Source organism: Artemia franciscana, chromosome 5, assembly GCF_032884065.1.
Source record: "Artemia franciscana chromosome 5, ASM3288406v1, whole genome shotgun sequence".
Taxonomy (NCBI): domain Eukaryota; kingdom Metazoa; phylum Arthropoda; class Branchiopoda; order Anostraca; family Artemiidae; genus Artemia; species Artemia franciscana.
The window spans coordinates 35627655-35649418 of NC_088867.1; the positions used below are offsets into that span (position 1 = coordinate 35627655).

A 21764-nucleotide genomic window follows, 5' to 3' on the forward strand; every position below is an offset into this window, starting at 1 on the left:
AGACTAGGTCGGACGACCTGCTTTCCGTGTAGCCCCAGACGGTTGGCCAAAAAGGCCAATCTTTGGTAATCTGTCATCCTTCATCTGTAGAACGTGGCCTAGCCATCTCAACAAGTCCTAGATACCTGATTTACATAACCGGAGTGGATCCACTCTCTTTGGGGTAGTTTAGAGGGGAGGGTTAATTCTGAAAAATTAATCAACTACATCATTAAGTAGAGAACAATCCTTAGCTTCTTTCACTGAAAATTTTCAAAGGACTAACAATTTTCAATAGAATCCAAGTGTTTCCATTACCACAAGAAAATGAATAGAGTCATACGTTTTACATTGCAGAATTTACGCAATCCTATTCAGCGTGCAAATTAAAACCCACTTGGTGGAAGACTTCCCAAGGATTTTCATACATAATTCGCTCAGAGTGAAGAACATACTCTTTGGATACCTATTCACTAATAAGTTTTTTGGAGCAGAAACTTGAATAAAGGCAGATTAGTCAAACCTATGAAAATATAAGGAATTACAGGATAATCATACAACTATCAAAAATATCTATTTGGGAAATACATACAACTATCAGAATTTACGCAATCCTATTCAGCGTGCAAATTAAAACCCACTTGGTGGAAGACTTCCCAAGGATTTTCATACATAATTCGCCCAGAGTGAAGAACATACTCTTTGGATACCTATTCACTAATAAGTTTTTTGGAGCAGAAACTTGAATAAAGGCAGATTAGTCAAACCTATGAAAATATAAGGAATTACAGGATAATCATACAACTATCAAAATTTTGGGAAATACAGACCCAAAGCCATCACTGCAATATTTTCTGTCAAAGGCGTAGAACTTTTCTAAGAAACTTCGCCCAAAGGCAAGAACAGCTCCAGATACCATGTTGTCGGTAAGTATTGTTTTATTCCTCAGAGAATTATTTTTAATAATTTAAACTAGGCATGGACACTGCATCTGCCCACCTCCAAATAATATCTGAGAGTCATACGCTTTTTTTAATGGATAGCAGACACTAGCCTTATTAAGGATCAAAAGCCTTCAGCACTTCTAGCTCAGGATCTACCCGCCGCCATACCATATTTAAATCAAGCCACATTATTCAACAACTCATTTTAATACTTAGAATTTTTTCTTAAAGCCCTAATAAAGATAAAAATAAAAACAAATTGCTTTCACAAACAACTATGATTATCCTATTCTCGCTATTCTACAGGTTCTGAAAACATATTATATTCATTGGGTTTGAGCATAACCATATATATATTTACATTAATCAGAAGTTCATTATACACTTGCATATTTACCCTAAATTTCACCTAAAATAGGAATTTTTAAGTAAAATAGAACATATATCTTTCACAGTCTCAGCTCCGTAAAATCTGTTTTTTGACTTGTTATTACTTCCTGCCAGTCAGGCCAGAGCTCTTTTGTGATTCGATGTACATACTCCTTCAAGTTTTTCAGTTCTCCTGGGGAATAAAAAAAAATTAGAATAACTTTAAAAGGAGACTGTCTTGCTAAGCTTAAGAGTAGCAGAGCAAAAAACTTGTACTTCAGATCGAAATGAATATATTTTTGCAAGTAATCGTAGGTTACTTTTAAATGGATATTTGCATTTTGCTAAGAAAAAAGATATTTTAAGACCTAAAGGACTCTCCTCAGCTAAACTTGCATATTTTAATTTGAAAATTATAATGTTAATAGACTACAATTCATTGTTTCAATGATTATTCATCATCCACCCGACCATCTAATAGCAGAGTGTGACCCAAACTAGTTGAAAAATTCAGAACAACCTAATCTAATTTTAATATTAATGTTTATTCATATTTTAGCTAAGGGTCTATGTTTTTTTAATCCAACTTGAAACTTTGTGGAAGTCAGAGGCTGTTTCATTTTAAACTTTTTTTTGTTAAGAATGTAAATAAAAGTGGGTCTTTTTTACGTTCAGCCCTGTGTGAAGCAAAGTGCACATAGAAAAAAAGCGAACAAACCAAAACGCATGAACAAGTATTTGAACTATATTATATTTTTATTTAAACATTTTGATAAAAAATCGTTGAATCTCGTTATTGAAATGGGATATATTTATTAATATTTATAATTAACCTTAAAGTTTTACTGGATAAAGCTAGACAAAGTTAGTTGTTTTACACGTAGAATAACTTGATATTGTTCTCTCGTAAATTCAAATACTTTTTGCGAAAACTAGCTTGGGTACGAAAAGAAAATCATATTTACTATTCATCACTGCCTCAAAGGGGCTTCCTGGTAGGTTCCAAACAATTTGAACAAGCATACCAAATACAGCACAATCTTCTTCGCAAGGAACATCTCCCATGAGAAATTTCTTGCTACCTGAAATTAGAGTAACAAACATGGATTTCCTCACAGTCATACTGACTGACACTTCAAAATTCTGGGATGACTGCCAAAATCCGTACTTTAAACTGTTCTCAAAGGGAACATTAACAGGGCAGTACAGGTAAGAAATTCAGTGCTTATGAATTTACATTGCTCTGGTGATCTTCCCTTTGAGAAAGCTTAGCAAACAGTTTTGGCAATTATCTCAGGAGTGTGAAAATGTCAGATGGAACCCTTAGGTGTGACATATAGACATATATAGAATTCTGTTTTGGTCAGTTTAAACTGGGTGCTTGCACCCACACGTCTTATGTTTGACTCTCCTGTGGAAGAATGATTTGCTTTTCTTCTTATTTGAATATAAATTTGTTAAATATGTTTTTTTAGATTTGGTTTTTTAATTGATTTGTTTTGCTTGCGTGTCCTTTTAATATCATTGTTAATTGCTTGCACGCTTACTTTGCTTCTGACAGGGGGCCATGATCTTGAAGAGGAAATTAGTGTAAAGAATAATTACAATTCGAGGAATTTTTTTTCGCATGATTTTTGAGATGGTTTTCAGGACAATGAGCTCCTTTTTTTTCATACAAATTTTCAGGTTTTATGTTCCACTCATAATTCACCAACAATCACATTTCTGAGCAGTGTTTTGTAGTTACAAATTTATTTTTATTTGCATTGCTAGATGTTGATCAGAGTAGTTTACTAATGTTTCTTAGTGGATGAGGGTACAACTACCTTGCAACCCAACAGTATTAATTTTATATCTTTGAGCATTCAGCGAACTTTCGGAACTTCTTTAGAGGAAAAACTCGAGGCCTTATATTGTTGTAATCCCCCCTCCTCTTAGTATTCTCCTAAGGTCAGTCGTTTGAAAATAATCTGACGAAGATTAAATGTATCTTTCCAATTGAAATTATGAACAGGATTTACTTCTTCAAAAGGCAATTTTGGTCGTAATTTATTAATTAATTTTTTAGAAAAATAAATATTTTTGATGTTTAGAATTGGATCATTTCAAAATTTAAGCAGTTATTTTTATTTTGTACTTAACATGTGACGCTTACATGTTTTCAGAATTGTGACCACACCTACTCCCTATCCGAATGGACCAAAAATAAAATGTAGGCTAGACGAATAACGGATTTTGTATCTGCCTCAACACAAGAGCTAATTCCACTGCTCCAAAGCACTGCACTATTTAGTCTTAAAGCTTGTAGGATGTGAAGAGTATTAATTGGAAATAGGAACAGTTTTCGTTGTTCTTATCGGTTATATTATAAACGCTCGGGAAGTGAAGTTCGATTAATGCTAATGAAATCAAACAAAATATGATGAAAATATAATAGTCTAGAAACAAAGGTTGGGCTATATATTTGCATATTAGGGGGAGGGGGGTAAAGGATAACATATATTAAATTCGTGACCTAACCAAACCAAACAAAATATAATGAAAATATAATAGTTTAGAAACAATTTTGGGCTATATCTTTGCACATTAGGGGGGAAGGGGTAAATCATAGCATATATTAAATTCGTTACCTAATCAAACCAAGATACTAACTAAATACTTAAACAAGATATAGCTACAATTTATTTTCCAACCAAACCAAAGCTAATTGTGTGGTATAAAGAAGTTGCTTGACCAGCTTTTTGTATCATGCTCGCATCATCCGCGATCAAAATTCTACAGTGCTTATTATATAACCGATAAGTATGGTTTTCTTTCTAACAGTAAAAAAGGGGAAAAAAATAAAGCAAGAAGTAGCATGCACACCCAGCAGTGACTCAGAATCAAAACTGAGACTTTTTACAAAAGGGCATTTAAGACTGGACAACGGAAAAGCCTAATATGAAAGAAAGGAACTCATATAAAGTTTGTTAATAAATAATATTCAGAGGAAATATTCCAATGCATTAAACCAGAGGCGCCATTTGGACCAAATCTTGGGGTGGGCATAAACTCCATCTTGGCCCCCCCCCCCGACTCACTTCGTGTCGCGTAATCATCTAGGAAATGGGCATTTGACAGAACTCGAGAATCTTATTATGTATCTTACCTACTTTCAAAGTTTACAATAATTAATAACAAATAGCGTAATTACCCCAGGGGTCGTCAAGTAATTACGCTCTTTGGTTAATAGGCGTGCAGTAATTTCAAATCAATTGGACAGAATGGATTATGTTGGACATAATGGATTATTATGGCCGACAAAGGGCCCTTTGTGGTGGAAGCTCGGGCCCCCTGGAAAATCAGGGGTGGGCATTTGCGCCCCCCCCCCCCTGACCCCCCCCCCCCCAAATGGCACCTCTGTATTAAACTTACCAATGAAATTAGATAATGCTCTCAGATCTTCAATAGCAATCTGATATATCTCTTGTGCATTATGTCTCCCAATGCCTTGAGCATAAGCTGCTTGTTTTACACTTCTTCCGATAAAGGGTTTAATGAGCTTTACAATAAATGGACTGTTCCATACTGTAAACAGGCTGTTGGTATCGTCAAGGCTCCACCGCCAATAAGCCATTGGCCTAGAATATTTGTCAATTAAACAACATAAGTAAAAAAAAATTGCCAGTAACTGGCTAAGTAACTTTTGGAGCCTTTTTTTTTACGCTAAACTAAACCTAAACAAAGTCACAATCCCTGCAACTCTGCCCTACGAAATTAAATCGATACATTGTTCAGCACAAAAATCAAAGCCGAAAAAATCAACTCCAGATGCCTGGGGTGGGAGGTTGTCATTAATAAATATTTAAAGGAAATGGGAGCTTCCTGGGAGGGTGTAAAGAGGAAGGTCTTGAATAGATTGGGTTGGAGGAGAACCGTGCGTAGTTGTGTCGGCCTCGGACGACTATGTGCTGCAGTGAGTTATTAGAAGTAGTAGCAGTAATGTATTTCAAACAGAAGAATAAATAGACGTTTTTATAGGTATTTCAAATATGAAATAATTTATTTCACGTGTGCTTTATTGTATCAGCAATGACTTTTTTGCACCAAATGCAAATATAAATCGAAATAAAGGTGGTGTAGCCTCTTCAAGAAAATTGAAGAGTTCCTAAGGTCAATATATATATATATATATATATATATATATATATATATATATATATATATATATATATATATATATATATATATATATATATATATATATATATATATATATATATATATAAATGCAATACTGACAGTTAGTTTACGTGACTACTATGCACTGGTCTTTGTATATAAAATCGTAATGGTTTCCTTTCAGATTACTTTATGGTGTATTTTGTAAGAGGACTCACGCTCACCACCACAATGCTCAGACGGAAAAATAAAACTGAGGCTCCTCTTCAGATGTCTAGAAGGAGGGCATTATCAATTATACACAGAGCGTTTAAGCTTTTGAAAAAGCTGAGTCCAAGTATAAGAAGATTGAATAATTTTGATTAATCTGAATAAAAGTTACGAATGGAGCTGCAGGACATGTGTACCTGTGAAATAGAATAAATTGGATTGGTTCAACATAATTTAATTTTTTTATACATACTTATTTACTTTTCATTCTAGTGATTATTATTTTTCTGATTTTAGTCGTCATAGTTTTCGTATATTATCCTTGGATGCTGAGCTTGTGGTCGCCAGAAATATTGTCATTTTTTTCTTGCCATCGGAAAAAATTGTACTTCTTCTACTTCCGGGCAGTGCATTGGTTTTTTTTTTGTTTTTTTTTTAGTCGTCTTTGTAACTGAAATTTTAAAGAATACCATAATTTTCCCCTTTTAAAGGCCAAAGTTTGGCTCTTTAAATAGGTTACTGTAAGATATGGCATTGTTTTTCTGTCAAAATATACTTTTTTGTCATTTTTATCTGGAATAAGAAAGTGAGTTCATTTTTTACGTACATTTGTTGTATTCTAAAGTCGCATTTTAACACACACGCACACACACATACACACATACATACACACACACACACACACACACACACACACACACACACACACACACACACACACACACACACACATACACACACACACACACACACACACACACACACACACACACACACACACACATACACACACACACACACACACACACACACACACACACACACACACACACACACATACACACACACACACAAACACATACACACACACACACATACACACACACACACGCACACACTCACACGCACACACACAGACACATACACAAAATAGTAGTCAGATTTTTTTTGCGGATTTACAGTGGTATATAACATCATTTAAATAAATGATGCTGAATTGCTTATTTTTTACTGTCTGCTTTTTACTCTCAGGGATATTTTTAACATTATATGTTAACGTTCTAAACCTCGTTTTAATTTCTTAGTGTTAATTTGAAGAGTAGGTAAGAACTATTCTGTGGTCTGACCTGTGACCTATGGTGCTTAAAGACAATAAACTACAGAGAAAATACTCCCGTTTTCTCCCTTCCTGTGACATTGATTTTAATGCAAAGGCACCGACGGTTACGAACAATATGCACTATTACTCACCAATAAAGGTGTTCTTCAACCAGAATCCTAAAGGAATGGGCAATCGCCCTTTCTTCCTTGGTTAGGTGCTTGTTTAGATCAACAACAAACTTTTTACGCAAGTATTCAATGCAAAATTGTGAGTCTGCCAAATCTTTTCCATTGAAAGTAATCCAAGGGCATTTTCCTTTGGGTCCAAGTGGGTCGTCATAATCCACCTAAACGATTAGATTCATATTATAAACTTATCGACATTAGCCACTTGTCGTATGCTGATGATATTTTGTTATTCTCGGATAGTTTAATATCAATGCAGAATGCTATTAATATATTACACTCACATCGACGAGAGATAGGATTAGAGATTGAACCATCTAAAACAGAATTCCTAGTGAAGAATAGCAAAAGTGATATACAGCATAATTCAATTAGTGTGGGATCGGGCCAAGCCCGTGGCAGGTTTGTATATAAGTATAAATTTGTATTAGAAAAATCAAAGAAATTCTGGCGTAAATTCAATTCCTCATTTCTGTAAATACTTCAAAATATCATCCATTTTATATTTGTTTTCTTTTGGGATTCGTTGTTATTCTCAAAATTGTTTCTGTTCTAACCGTAGACTTCATTTACGATTTGCTATGATCATCTCCGTCACTTTTCTTCTAACCACAGATTTTGTTGTGCATTATCTTTATTTTGGAGATGCGTAGTCATGCTTGTTGTTGCATGTCTTGTAGCCGCAGATCTCGTTTCCGTATATTTTCGTGCATCATTACATCACACATTCTCCCATGCCTTTTGTTTTAGCTGTTTTAATTTATTCTAAATCGTTTGCAAGAAAAAAAAATATGCATACATGAATACATAACAAATAAAGAGTCATTCGTTTAGAGGCAATATATATATATATATATATATATATATATATATATATATATATATATATATAATATATATATATATATATATATATATATATATATATATATATATATATATATATATATATATAGGCCAGTGTATTCTCCTGATGAGCCCTTATGTTCGGTGTTGCCTCTGAATTATTTGTCTATATTATTTTTTTCTATTGTTCGGTAAATGACGACTTATACTTATTGACGACATGACTGCCTGTCCATGGATTATTCTTTATGGTTGATTGTGTGTGGCTATGCTGTTTGACCTATGTGATTGTATGGATGAGTAGGGTTAAGGCCTCATTCAAGTGCTGGTCTATATTAATCACTAATTTAGGAAAACAGTCTTCCTTTTCTCCTTCTGTCTCTTTTTTTTTTTTTTTTTTTTTTTTTTTGTGTTTGTGCTGTAGCATTGGTGATTTCTCTTTTCATGATATATATATATTCAGTATTCTTTTGTTATAAGCCACGAGATGTCAACAACAGATTTCGTTGTGTAACGTATCATTTGCAATTCATTGTGATTTTCGCTGTTCCTTGTTCAAAGCCCTTTTCTTTAGCTGTTCAGTCGTTTATCATCTTGTATAATTTGCGACCGTCATAGATGCTAAAAACGATACGACCACACCTGAGGAAAAATTATATAATTTGTTGTCTTGAAATGAACATAAATATGATATCAGTCACATGAATGTTTTCCAAAATTAAAGCTCTTCTCAAACTCTTCTATCTATATCAGTCTCATAGGTATATCTGGATTTTTTTTTAAAGCCTGAAAATTTCAGGATGCCAATTTTACAAAAAAAAAGTCAAGGTGTTTTCAAAAAATCCCCAGTTACTCGTTTGAAGATAAAAAATATGGTTTAAACTCTACAAGACGCTGAAGAGTTGAAATATCTAAAAACTGACCTGATATAAGAAAAACAAATACTGAAATCCAATAAGAAAAATATCCCCCCCCCCCAAAAAAAAAGATCATATGCTGTAACGCAATGTTTATAAAGTCATTATCTAAAGTTATAGCAATCTCCTTATTCACGGATAAATGAGTAAGCAGCTTGCAATTGACAGACGAGCGTGATGTAAGACGTAAGACGAATATGACGATCTCCTTATTCAGGGACAATTGAGTACACAGCATGCAATTTATAGAGTTTTTTTATCTAATTTTTTATCTAATCTTTGAAAAAGACTTTAATTTCTAATCGTTTTCCCGGTTACTCCGAAAATTCCCCTTTTCGTAGAATTTTTCCCAGAAATCCAAACACGCTGAAAATAGCCCTCGGAAAATCTCCCCAGAACATTTGTACGTGCAAAACTGAGTTGACAAAAACAGTAAGACAAATAAAAACAATTTCGCACAGGAATTTTGTCAAATCCCCCAGTATAAATTTTTTCCTGGAAAGTTCACCTCCGGAAATTCACCTCTCCACGGAAAACTTTCTCCATGGAAACCTGCCCCAAGCACAAAATCTCCACTCCCAAAAATGTCTTTATACTTCACAATAACAAACACTATACGTAAACAATGGGCAAATCTCGTAACTTACAGGCTTCTCCCCACGGGCTATGGGGGTCAAGTTACCCCTTAAGGCATAGTTATTGGATCTATCAACTATGCTGAACAAAATGAGAATCTAAACATTTTGATCAGAAGACTTTGGGGAAAAGGGGTGCGAGAGGGAGGCCAGCTGCCCTCCAATCTTTTTGTCACTAAATAAGGGACTAGAACGTTTAATTTTCGTTTCGATTGCACGCTCTCCTGGTTTTCTAGGTCCCTTATTTCGATACAATCATTCCTGAAAAAAAAAATCAAAAACAACAACAAAAGAAAAAAAAAATAAGCAAGCGTAATCTTTCTTTTGGCCAAAAAAGCAAAAATCCTCATTTTTGTATATAGGACTTTTGTATACAGGAAAGTTTTACAGTAAGTCTTCACTATTCGTTATTCCAAAAACCTGCTGCTTCGTAAAAAAAAAAAAAAAAAAAAAATGGTAGCCGTATCCATGCCCGTGTCACCATTTACATATAGGTCAATATAGGTCGCTACTGAGAATTTGGAGCAGGATAGTTTTACCACAAATGAATATTATGATTCCAGTCCTTATTAAGCACTGCTGGGTGGTAGAACCTATGTAAACAAGCATCTCACATACAATAAATTGCAAGCCTGTTCTGTATGAAGTCTGCAAGGCTTGTCCTGTTGATTCAGTTTTAATCCACTGAAGAATCCTAATTTCACCACTGAAGAGCACTAATCGCCGTTGCCTTGCAATCACAACAAACGAGTAGGCCTAAAACATATTTCTGTCAGTTGCAGGGTTTCAGTCACGTGTGAGATAAAGTAGTAACCAAAGTAAAGTAGTAAGATAATGTCCTTTCAATAATTTAATGTGAAGGAGTACATCATACCTTGTATTTTATTCTGGCCATTCTGCAAAAAGTTTCTAACTTGACCGGGAAGGGCGACAAGCTTGGCGCAAGCTTGCCCCGGTTAAACTGGTGAATAACAACAACATCTTTACCAGCTGAGTCCCAGACTTTCCTAAAATATTTTGGGATATTCTTTAAAAAAATCAAAATATGCACCATATAACAAATTTATCAGTAAATACACTGACAGGGAAAAAGCTGATTTTCATCTTAATGCGTTATTGGTCAAGGATTTCTATGGAACCGCTAGAATTAGCCACAAAAAAAGTTTCGTGGTCAAATACTATCTTCCCGTTCTAGTATTAATCCTGGTTTCCTTGGAATATTACTACAAAAATACGAAGGTAGAAATCAATTAGGTGCTTTGACACTAAAATGCCGAAGAAATAAAAAATAGAAACTAAGCCGAGTTGGCTATGAAAGTCTTAAATAATTTGAAGATTATCAGATTTTGACAGACTTATTTTGTATAGTGATTAAGTCTCAATGAAATGGATCTCATAATTTTATACTGTTTTTATTTTTCATTGTCTTGCTTGATCAAGCCTCGTTAGAAACAACATAAGAAAAACCATCATACCAAGGCATATGTCTGATTAGACATAAACGCTCAGGCAACCCCAGTTCAAACACATAGTTCGGTGCTTGTCTGAAATCCATTTATGCCTAAACCTCCAGTTTTAAAGTCTACAACTCTATGTCTAGGAGTTTATGTTTTATCACTATCTTTGTCATCTGTACCAAAAAATGGCGGTAGCAGATATATCTGACTAAAATTGCGTTCTTGAGCACGTTTCTGTAAGGCATATTAAGTTTAGGACTGATAGTCTAAATAAACAGCCATATGAATGTGACTTGATAGTCCTTGTCATTTAGTAACGGACTGCTTAATCACTTTCTCTTCGTTTCTCCTTAACACCAGAGGCACCCAGGACATCTAAAAAGAGCCGCCATACATCTCTCATGCCTGCTACTGCCCAGACATCTTCCCACTGGGGTTTGACTACCATTTCAATGGGCTTCAGGTCCATCCCCCATGATAGCATAAACCCAGTATCAATACGAAGAAATAGATCCAGAAACGACAAATGGGTCTATTGCCAGTATGAAGAAAAGGAAGAGAAATAATCAAGCAAATATTTTGCCCGTATACAACAAGGCGTCTTTAGCGTTAGAAAAGAAAAAGCAGAAAAAGAAACAAACAAAAACCAGCCACTTTCCTGAATACAAAAAATAAACTGATAAAAACAGAACTATAGCATTAAAATTTATGATGGACTTAATTATTCTACTAAGAAATAATCCTTCGATTAGTAACTAGTGCTTTCAATCTTTTTGGTTATTTACTTGTTTTACCCCATTGGAGATTTCGCAAGACTCTGCTGATGAACACCGGTTCATTTTTTAATATCATAAATAGAATTAATATCCAAATTGCAAGTATCCCTATTTATTGCAAAATATGCGAAAATACGTTGTTTTTTTTCTAATGCTTCAATAGCCCATTGTGTAAAACCTTCCCTTCAGCATTGTAGATCGCTGTTGGTTCCTCGAACTATACAAAATGGGATGATAAAAATATATTCTGCTAAAGCAAAAGTTACGGGAGGCTTTATAAATTTGAGGGTATTATCTATGGAATTTCGGTGCTCAATAAAACGTTCCAAAAACTATTGGTGCGTTTCAAGCGATATAAAATTTACCACACCAGCAAGGAATGCTACATACTCCACTTGTCAAAGTCCTGCCAATTTTATCTTTCGCAGAATTTAGAAAATTACTCAATTCCCTGATCAATCTGCATCGAGTTGCAATGTTATGTTTTAATAAAGTACGCAAAATAAAGTTTCTCACCAGTAACTGCTATATAAGGTAAAAAACGCATTTATTTGAAATTAAGAGTCAAAAGGTTGGGACTCTCCGCTTTTATTGTTTTATAACAGGCTTCCTTTTTTATTATTTCAGTTATAAATTTAATAGGATACCCTTTGTAAAATGGAATGTCACTCAAATACAGTAATTCAGTGTCAAGTTACTCTAGAGAACAAATTCTACATACCCTATCAACCAATGATATACCTGCTCCTTTTTTCACTGGCACTGGGTTGTGTGAATAAAAGTTCAGATATTAGTCGAAATGAGTTGGTTTTCTATAGACCTAAATCGAAAAAAGCAAACTGCGATTTCTTTTTATTAGCAAAACATCCAGAAAAGACAACCTTTCCTATTTTTCTAACCCTAGTGTACCCTTTTTTTTAGACCTGTTTAAATTGCCAACACATCGATTTAGGGACTCAAATCCATCTTCTAAATGGCATAAAATGTCGTCCATAAACTTATTCTTAAAAATAAGGACCCAGACGAAAACACTGAATAGCAGACATTTCGATACAATCCAATATAAGGATAGGCAAAATAAGACTTAGAAGAGCATCCATGGGTAAACCAAACCATTACCCTCTAAAATTGAAATAAAAAGAGTACTTGTTGACCAAAGAGGCCAATCAAGTAGTTCGTGGTAACGAACTGTAGTAAGGAGCGATTCAACTCAATAGTAACCGAAAATCTAAAAAATGGAAATTCTATACCAATATATACATCAAATGAATAAAATTTTTATGCTGATTTTAAATATATACATTTCATCATATTTAGTCTTACCAATCAAAAGTTACGAGCCGTGGAAAAATTGCCTTATTTTCGAAAAAGGGGGAAACACCCCCTAAAAGTCAAAGAATCTCACCAGATTCACCACGCCCCCAGATTAAGAGTATCAGAGAACCTCACTGTAGAAGTTTCTTGCTCCTACCTGCAAAAATGTGGAATTTTGTATTTTTTGCAAGAAGAAAGATCACGGATGCGTGTTTATTTGTTGATTAAATAAAAAAAACAAGTTTTTTTAACGGGAAGTAAGGAGCAACATTAAAACTTAAAACGAACAGAAATTACTTCGTATATGAAAGGGCTGCTTCATCATCAACACCCCGCTCTTTACGCTAAAGTTTGACTCTTTCTCTTAATTCTACTGTTTAAAACAATAAAAAAAACTTTAGCTTAAAGAGCGGGGCGTTGATGAGGAAGCAGCCCTTTCATATACGAAGTAATTCCTGTTCGTTTAAAATTTTAATGTCGCTCCATACTTTCCGTTAAAAAAAACTTGTTTTTTTATTTAATTTCTGAACGTTTTTGAATCAATGCATGTTTTGATTTTGGCTCTCCGCAGATGAATAATTAAAACGAAATTTGCATATTTATTTTTTTGGCTAATTGGCTTTCTCGTAGTTTTGATCGAATGATTTTGAGAAAAAAGGAGTGGGAGACGAGGCCTAGTTGCCCACCGATTTTTTGGTTACTTAAAAAGGCAACTAGAACTTTTAATTTTTATGAATGTTTATTAGTAAAAGATATACGTAACTTACAAATTAGCTTGCGTAACGAACTTCTGTATTCTCATGTTTTTATTACGTATATGAAGGGATTCAACCCCTCGTCAGTACCTCGCTCTTTACACTAAAGCATAAATCTTGTCCCAATTTCTTAAGAATGACCCCTGAATCACAAAAGCCTTAGAATAAATAGTTGAAATTACTAAAAATGCTTTAGCGTAAAGAGCGAGGTATTAGGAGGAGGTGAACCCATCATAGACGTAATAATTTCTGTTCGTTTTAAGTTTTAATGCTACTCCTTACTTTCAGTTGAAAAAACTTTTTCATATTTATTTTTCCATTGCTTTTTTTTAATAATGCTAGAAAATCCTGCTCTCCCTTCGTGAAACTTTTATTCCCCCATGACAAATTCCTCCAAGGAAAGTCCCCCAACATATCCCCCTCTTCTCACTCCCCCCCCCCGTCAACCTAAAAATCCCCCAGAAAACGTCTGTACTCTTCCAAATAACCATTACCATATGTAAGCACTGGTCAAAGTTTGTAACTTGTGGCCCCTCCCACGGGGACTTTGGGGGAGTAAGTCGTCCCCAAAGACATAGTTATAAGGTTTTTTGACTACGCTGAATAAAATGGCTATCTCAGAATTTTGATCCGGTGACTTTGGGAAAATAATTAGCGTGGGAGGGAGCCTAGGTGCCCTCCAGTTTTTTGGTTACTTAAAAAGGGCACTAGACCTTTTCATTTCCATTGGAATGAGCCCTCTCGCAAGATTCTGGGACCACTGGGTCAATACGATCACCCCTGGGAAAAAAAAACAACAAAAAAAAAACAAATAAACACGCATCCGTGATCTGCCTTCTGGCAAAAAATACAAAATTCCACATTTTTGCAGATAGGAGCTGGAAACTTCTACAATAGGGTTCTCTAATACGCTGAATCTGATGGTGTGATTCGTTAAGATTCTATGACTTTTAGGGGTTGTTTCGCCCTATTTTCTAAAATAAGGCAAATTTTCTCAGGCTCGTAACTTTTGATAGGTAAGATTAAACTTGATGAAACTTATATATTTAAAATCAGCATTGAAATGCGATCCTTTTGATGTAGCTATTAGTATCAAAATCCCATTTTTTAGAGTTTTGGTTACTATTCAGCCGGGTCGCTCCTTACTACAGTTCGTTAGCACGAACTGTTTGATGTATTTTTTTGTTTGTTTTTTTCCCATGTGTGATCGTATCGATCCAGCAGTGCTAGAATGTCGTGAGAGGGCTTATTCTAACTGAAATTAAAAGTTCTAGTGCCCTTTTTAAGTGACCTAAAAAATTGGAGGGCAACTAGACCCCTCCCAGGCTCATTTTTACCCCAAAGTCATCGGATCAAAATTTCAGGATAACCATTTTTTTCAGCCTAGTAGAAAAATCTAATTACTACATGGTTGAGGACGACTTAATCCCCCACAGTCCCCGGGGGAAGGGCTGCAAGTTATGAACTTTACCCATTGTTTACATATAGTGTTGGTTATTGATAATTTTACAGACGGTTTCAGGAGGGAATTTTTCTGGTGGTGGGGAGGGGGTTACGTGAGTAAGGAGTAAGGAGTAACATTAAAACTTAAAAAGAAGAGAAATTATTATGTATAGGAGGGGATTCGTCCCCTCCCAAATATCTTGCTCTTTCCGCTAAACTATTTTTAGTAAATTCAAAAGAGCTATTTATTCTAGGTAAATGGCCTGTGTGATTCAGGTGTCATTCTTAAAGAATTGGAACAAAATTCGAACTTTAATGTAAAGAACGGGGTATTGACGAGGGGCAAACCCCCTCATATACGTAATAAAAATACAAAAATACAGGAGTTTATTGCGTCAGTTAATTTGTAAGTTAGTGTATCTTTATTATTGATAAAAACGTTCATAAAATAAAATTAAAAGTTCTAGTGGACTTTTTAATTGATCAACAAATTTAAGTGATCAAAGGCCCCCTTCCCCACCCTTTTTTCACAGAATCGTCCGATCAAATGTTAGGGAAAGCCATTTAGACAAAAAAAGTAAATTAATATACAAATTTCGTTTTGATTATTCATGTACGGTGAGCCAAAATCAATACCTGCATTAATTTAAAAACATCCAGAAATTAAATAGAAAAAACAAGTTCTTTCGACTGTAAGTAAGGTGCAACATTAAAACTTAGAACGAGTAGAGTTTTTGACGTATATGAGGGGTTTTTTCCTCTCCTCAATGCCTCGCTCTTTACGCTAAAGTATTTTTAGCAATTTCAAAAGAGTTATTTATTCTAATTGAACGGCCTTTGTGATTCGGGGGTCATTCTTAAAGAATTGAAACAACCTCATACACATAATAAAAATATACGAATATAGAAGTTCGTTACGTAAGTTTATTTTGTTAGTTATGTATAATTATTACTAATAAAAACGTTCGTAAATAAACTGAAAAATTCTAGTGGCCTTTTTGAGTGACCAAAAAAAATTAAGGGCAACTAGGCCCCCTCCCCCACCCTTTTTGGTCAAAACTGTCCGATCTAAACCTTGAGAAAGTCATTTAGCCAAAAAAGTAAAATTAATATGCAAATTCCGTTTTAATTATTTATGTAGGTTGAGCCAAAAACAAAACCTGCATTAATTCAAAAACGTTCAGAAATTAAATAAAAAAAACAAGTTTTTTCAACTGAAAGTAAGGTGTGAGATTAAAACTTAAAACGAAGAGAAATTATTCCGTATATGAAAGGGACCCTCCTCAATTCCTTGCTCTTTACGCTAAAGTCTTTTATTATTTTAAAAAGTAGAGATTTGAGAAAGAGTTGAACTTAAGCGCAAAGAGTGGGGCGTTAAGGAGCGGACAGCCCCTTTCATTTATGAAATGATTCATGTTCGTTTTAAGTTTTAAGGTCGCTCCTTACTTTCAGTTCAAAAAACTTTCTTACGAGCCTGAGAAAATTTGCTTTATATTCAAAAAAGGGGAAATACCCCCCACAGTTCATAGAACATTAATAAAAAGCATACCATTAGAATCAGTGTGCCAGAGAACCTTACTGTAGAGGCTTCAAGCTCCTATCTGCAAAAATATGGAATTTTAAATTTTTTGCCAGAAAAAACGGATGTGTTTATATATTTTTCTGTTCTTTTTTTCCAGATGTGATTGTATCGACCCAGTGTTCCTAGAATATTGGGGAGGGGGGGGTCATTCGAAGGGAAATCAAAAGTTCCATTGCCCTTTTTCTGTGACCAAAAAACTGGAGGGTAACTAGGCCCCTTCCCACACCCTTTTTTCTCAAAATCGTCCGAATAAAATTTTGAGATAGCCATTGTGTTCAGCATAGTTGAAAGGCAAAATAGGTATGCCTTTAGAGATATCATGACCCCCCCCCCCTCTCAGTCCCTGGAGAAAGGTCTAAATTATAAATTTACCCATTGTTTACATATTGTATTTGTTGTTGGGAAGTATACATACATTTTTAGGGTGGGGGGGGGGCAAGATGTCTGCTTGCGTGATTTTCCATGGGGATTATTTTCCGTGGGGATGGAAGTTTTCAGGTGTATTTTTCAGCGGAAATTTTACACGGGGGAATTTGACATAATTCCTATACGAAATTCTTCTTATGTCTTGGTTTCTCTTTGTCGATTCAATTTTACGCGTCGGGATATTAAGGGTAAGTGTCCGTGGTAAGTTTTCACCAGGATTGAATTTTTCAATCCTGAATTTTTAATTTTTAAAGTACTTTTCAGTACTTTAAAAATTAAGCTTCTTATTGTTTTAATTAAAAGAAAATAGTTTTTCAGGAGTCGTTCTTAAAGAATTGGGACAGAGTTCAAACTTTAGAGCAAAGAACGATTTGTTGAGGACGAGCAACCCCCCTTATATATATACGTGATAATTTCTGTTCGTTTTAAGTTTTAATGTTGCTATTTACATTTAGTTAAAAGAAAACTTCTTTTATATTTAATAGAAGAAAAACATAGTGCTTTTTAGACATAATTTCATCTGTGTGACCAAGGGGTCATACAGTACCGCAAAGTAAGTGCAACGAAACCTTATTCTTAAATAGGGTTTGTTCTTTACTAGGTTGCCCCTAGGAGGGCAACCTTGATACACTTGAAATGAAAATGTAAACATAACCTACCTTTTTCTGGAGTAAGAATAGCTTGAATAAGCTTTAAACGTCACTAAAAGTCCAACCCCAACGAGACCATAATAAGCTAAATTATTTTGTTGGACAAAATCACCAAGTTCGTGCGCAAAATTGTTTACTTTTCTGATGATAAAATCTATATTCATGGTAGTCTTCCTTCCACATAGAAACTGAGATAAAGCAAATATATTTCAATGATACTTTATCTTTGGCTTGTCGGTCTGAATCACACACCGGTTTTCTGAGCACAAGATGAATGGAAGTGCATCTTGATAACGGGCTCCTAAAACAAATACAGCTCTAATGCAAGATATATAACGTTTTGTTTAAAACTAGTAATTATTTTCTTAGGGTAATTATCCTGGAGTGTGTCTCTTATCCAATTCATTTCAGAACAAGATGCGCTTAAGAGAGCTCATTTCACGGACTACACAACATTCCAAACATACTCGTCTACGAAACTTTACGAGTATGTTCAGTAGATTCGGTTTTCACTAAAAGTAAAAATCTTAAAGGAAATTTTGTTCATCTGTAGTTATTCCATCAATCTAGTCAAGAATATTCGCATAAGAACATTTTCAGTGATTGGATATCAAATTGATATTTTCTTTTAAGAATATCAATCTTATAAGAACACATACTCACCTCCCCCTTTATTTAAGGTTAAAAAACTCCTTTAATCTATTGGAGATAAGGTCAATCAGTAGATTTACCAATAAAGCGTAAACTTGTTTCAGCGGATCCTCTGCCCCGTAGATGTTTTATAGTAAATTTGGAGAAATGGTTTTATATAAGCCTTACGACCCTCCCTAATTCGTTTACGGGATTTGACACTCCTATAGGCCGACATTAAACGTAGACCAAATCAAACCCTAAGGTCTTTTCTGCCTTCTTGAAACTTTGCATAAAAGGCCTAGGCTTAGTCCAGGGCGATGATATACCCGTTTCACGAACATATCACCTCCCCAGCAAGCAGGATACGCATCTCTCGGGGAGCTCTAGGGGTGAAAGAGGAGAGAGCAGAATTGGATAGTTCTTAGTAAACTACGTGAAGTCCCAGAAGTGTCATACTTCTGAGAAATCTAGAATAAAACTTCTAGATAGGGATTAGGGGTCACTACTTCTCTTCCTTTCCAGTTCAAGGGCTACCAGTAAAATCCCCTTTACAGTGATCCTAATTTTGTATATTATTGAGAAAACAGTAATTTACCACCATTTATCTTGATGAAAGATCAGTAAACTTAAGCAAAGAATATAAATCAAGTTGGCTCCAACTTCGGTAAAATTCTAGTTGAGTGACTTCTTGCTATCTCAGAAAGGGGTTAGGTTAGGAAAAGGAAACTTTCAGGAATGGGTCTACAGGTTAAAGTATATCCCAGGAAGGTATTTTGAAGTACCCACCTCCGCTCCTTCTCCTTCTAGAGGGCCCTGAAATTCGCTTACATGACAGGATACCTATTGAAATTTTGACAAAACATTATTTTACCTTAATTTTCAGTTACCAGTTGCTTTTTCTCTGCCTTTAGTTCTTAATATGCAATTCCTGTTATTTGAGTAGAATTCTGAGCCATATCATTGTGTTTTTTTCTTCAAAATTTAGGAAATGTATTTGCATATCTTTAAAACCTTATAAATTGGGATTGAGCAAAGTTGTGAAGCTGAAAACAATTTTGTTGTACTTCATTCAAGCAGAAGATCTATTTTGCAATATTTCACTTTCACGACCCACATATTTTTGAAGGTCATCAAAGGTCAAGGCCCTCTAAAGGGAGAAGGAGTGGAGGTAGATACTTCAAAATACCTTCCCGGGAAATAATTTAAGCTGTAGATCGATCCCTGAAAGTTTCATTTTCCTAACCTAACCCCTTTCTGAGATAGCAAGAAGTCACTCAACTAGAATTTTACCCCAACTTCCAATGATGTAAACCCATCCCCAAACTTAACGAGCCTAATTATTCATTCATTTTTTTCGACGAACACTTAGACAAGCCTGAGACACCTCAACCAGAATAAAGAAGGAAACCACCAACAGTGATGAGAAGTTTATTAAGAAAACTTATTTTAAAACCACATATGTCAATAAGAGGGATTTGTTACCTAACCTTGAGTGTAGATACATACTTTGTTTCTAAAAGAGTTAGGACAACATACTACGAAGATACTTACCTAAGGGAACAATCGGCGCTGTTTAGAAACATCACCTTTCAGAACAGCCCCCTTCATTACTTTGAGGTTTAAATCATTTACATCTTAAAATAAGGTCGTTTCCGCAGAGAAGGTATAGTCCAGGACTTTTAGGGTTTGACCCGGACAAAATTGCAATATAAACGAAAATGGTACCAAAATGATCAGAAAAAAATTCTGCACAACATACTAAAAGTCCCCATAAATCCGAGTGGGGCGAGTACCCGAAAAACAGGGGAAAAGGGGGAAATGCGGGGGGAAATGGGAAAAATGCCGAACATGCCCAGAAAATAGTTTAAAGTGAGTTTTCTGGGGTTTTCACATACGCTGATTACGAAATTGACATCTAAAATTCAGTATAGAAAAAGAGTACTACGGAAAACGGGGGAACAGGGGAAAGAGGGGAGAAAAGAGAAGAATACAGGGTAGGGGTAGAAAGCGGTTTGAAAGATATTTTCTGGGGTATTCCTATCTGGTGATTACGAAATTGAGAAATAAAATGCTATAAAAAAATCGATTAACATAAAACGGGGAAATGGGGGGGAGGGGAAAAGGGAAATATACAGGGTAGGGTAGAAAGCATGTGGAAATGTGTTTTCTGGGGTTTTTCTATCTGCTGATCACGAAACTGACCCCTAAAATGAAGGAAAGAAAACGAGAACCATGAAAATTGAACAAAACTGGAGGAAACAACGGAAAAGGGGAAGGGAGGCCTGACTCCTGAGCCAGCTGCTAATGGCTAATAAGTAGGCCTATGGACAAAATAACTCGCTTAAGTATCAAACTTGTACTTTCTTGAATCACAGACATTTCTTACAACCATTTGAATTACTAAACATAAAGAAAACAACCGCTTGGCAGTTATATATAAAATGGCTATTATATGTAAAATTTGCACTTTCGAAGGCAGTATAGTTGACTTGAAAAACACAGCATTGATATCACTAGTCGAGCTCCTCGTCTTCGACAATCTCGTTGTCCCTGTTCAAACAGTTGATAGCCTGACATTCTCCGCACGCGAACGTACACGCTAATCCATTTTTCTTGCAGCTGGATCGCGAGTTCTCGCAGCCTGTCTTACAGTTGCATCTCACGACACTCAAAAGAGTCTGAGGTGCGGGCAACAAATGGGTCATCACAGGTGAGTATTTATGGTCTCTGAGGACCCAACCCCAGTCAGCCGGCTTGAGGTCAGCTGGTTCCCCTTTCCAACGGGATACCTGGAGGCGCACTCGCTGGGAGTGGAATGAAGCTGCAGCTTCGGTTGGCGGAAGCCTTTCAGGCTTAACAAACGCCGTAGTATTAGACGAAGAAACTTTTTCCAGGAAAATTCGATGTCGCAGCTTAGTGAGATCTTCGTTTGGTCGTGCTTTATACAAGCTGAGGAGAAGATATTCACCCGCTTTCACAATTTCATCTTTGGACGATGATTCATCCAGAAACACTTTGCATTTTTTTTCTGAACACTTCGCTCTTCTTCAAAAGAGGTAGCACAGCTTGCTTTCCAAGTCCGAAAACTCGTGAGGTCGTGTCACATCCCAAGAGTGAGTGCCCTACCAGAAGCAGCCTGGATACTTCTCCCATTTTTTTTTGCACTTCGTTGAGGCACCAGAACCGTGTTATCGCTTCTTTTGCGTTCGTTGACGATTCGAAGTAAGTGTTTTTGCATTAGGCGGGAGGTGATACAAGAGTAGAATCAGAAGGTCAGTGTCGTTGCCAAGAACTATTGTTTCAGAGTTTTCTGCTTTCGTTACGGCAGTCTTCACGATTAGATAGTCAGCATCGTCCTTCGCATGGACGACTTCAAATCC

General features: G+C 35.5%; 1 protein-coding gene across 1 annotated transcript; it reads right to left on the minus strand.

Moving 5' to 3' along the window:
* Positions 1-1257: 1257 nt before the first annotated feature.
* Positions 1258-17979, minus strand: LOC136027330 (failed axon connections homolog). Its single transcript, XM_065704466.1, has 6 exons — positions 17761-17979; positions 10223-10355; positions 6915-7111; positions 4707-4912; positions 2258-2374; positions 1258-1485 (listed from the first exon to the last, which is right to left on the minus strand). Exons 1-6 carry the CDS (start codon positions 17913-17915, stop codon positions 1373-1375), a joined length of 921 nt encoding a protein of 306 aa, XP_065560538.1. The 5' UTR covers positions 17916-17979; the 3' UTR covers positions 1258-1372.
* Between the last annotated feature and the right edge of the window lie 3785 nt (positions 17980-21764).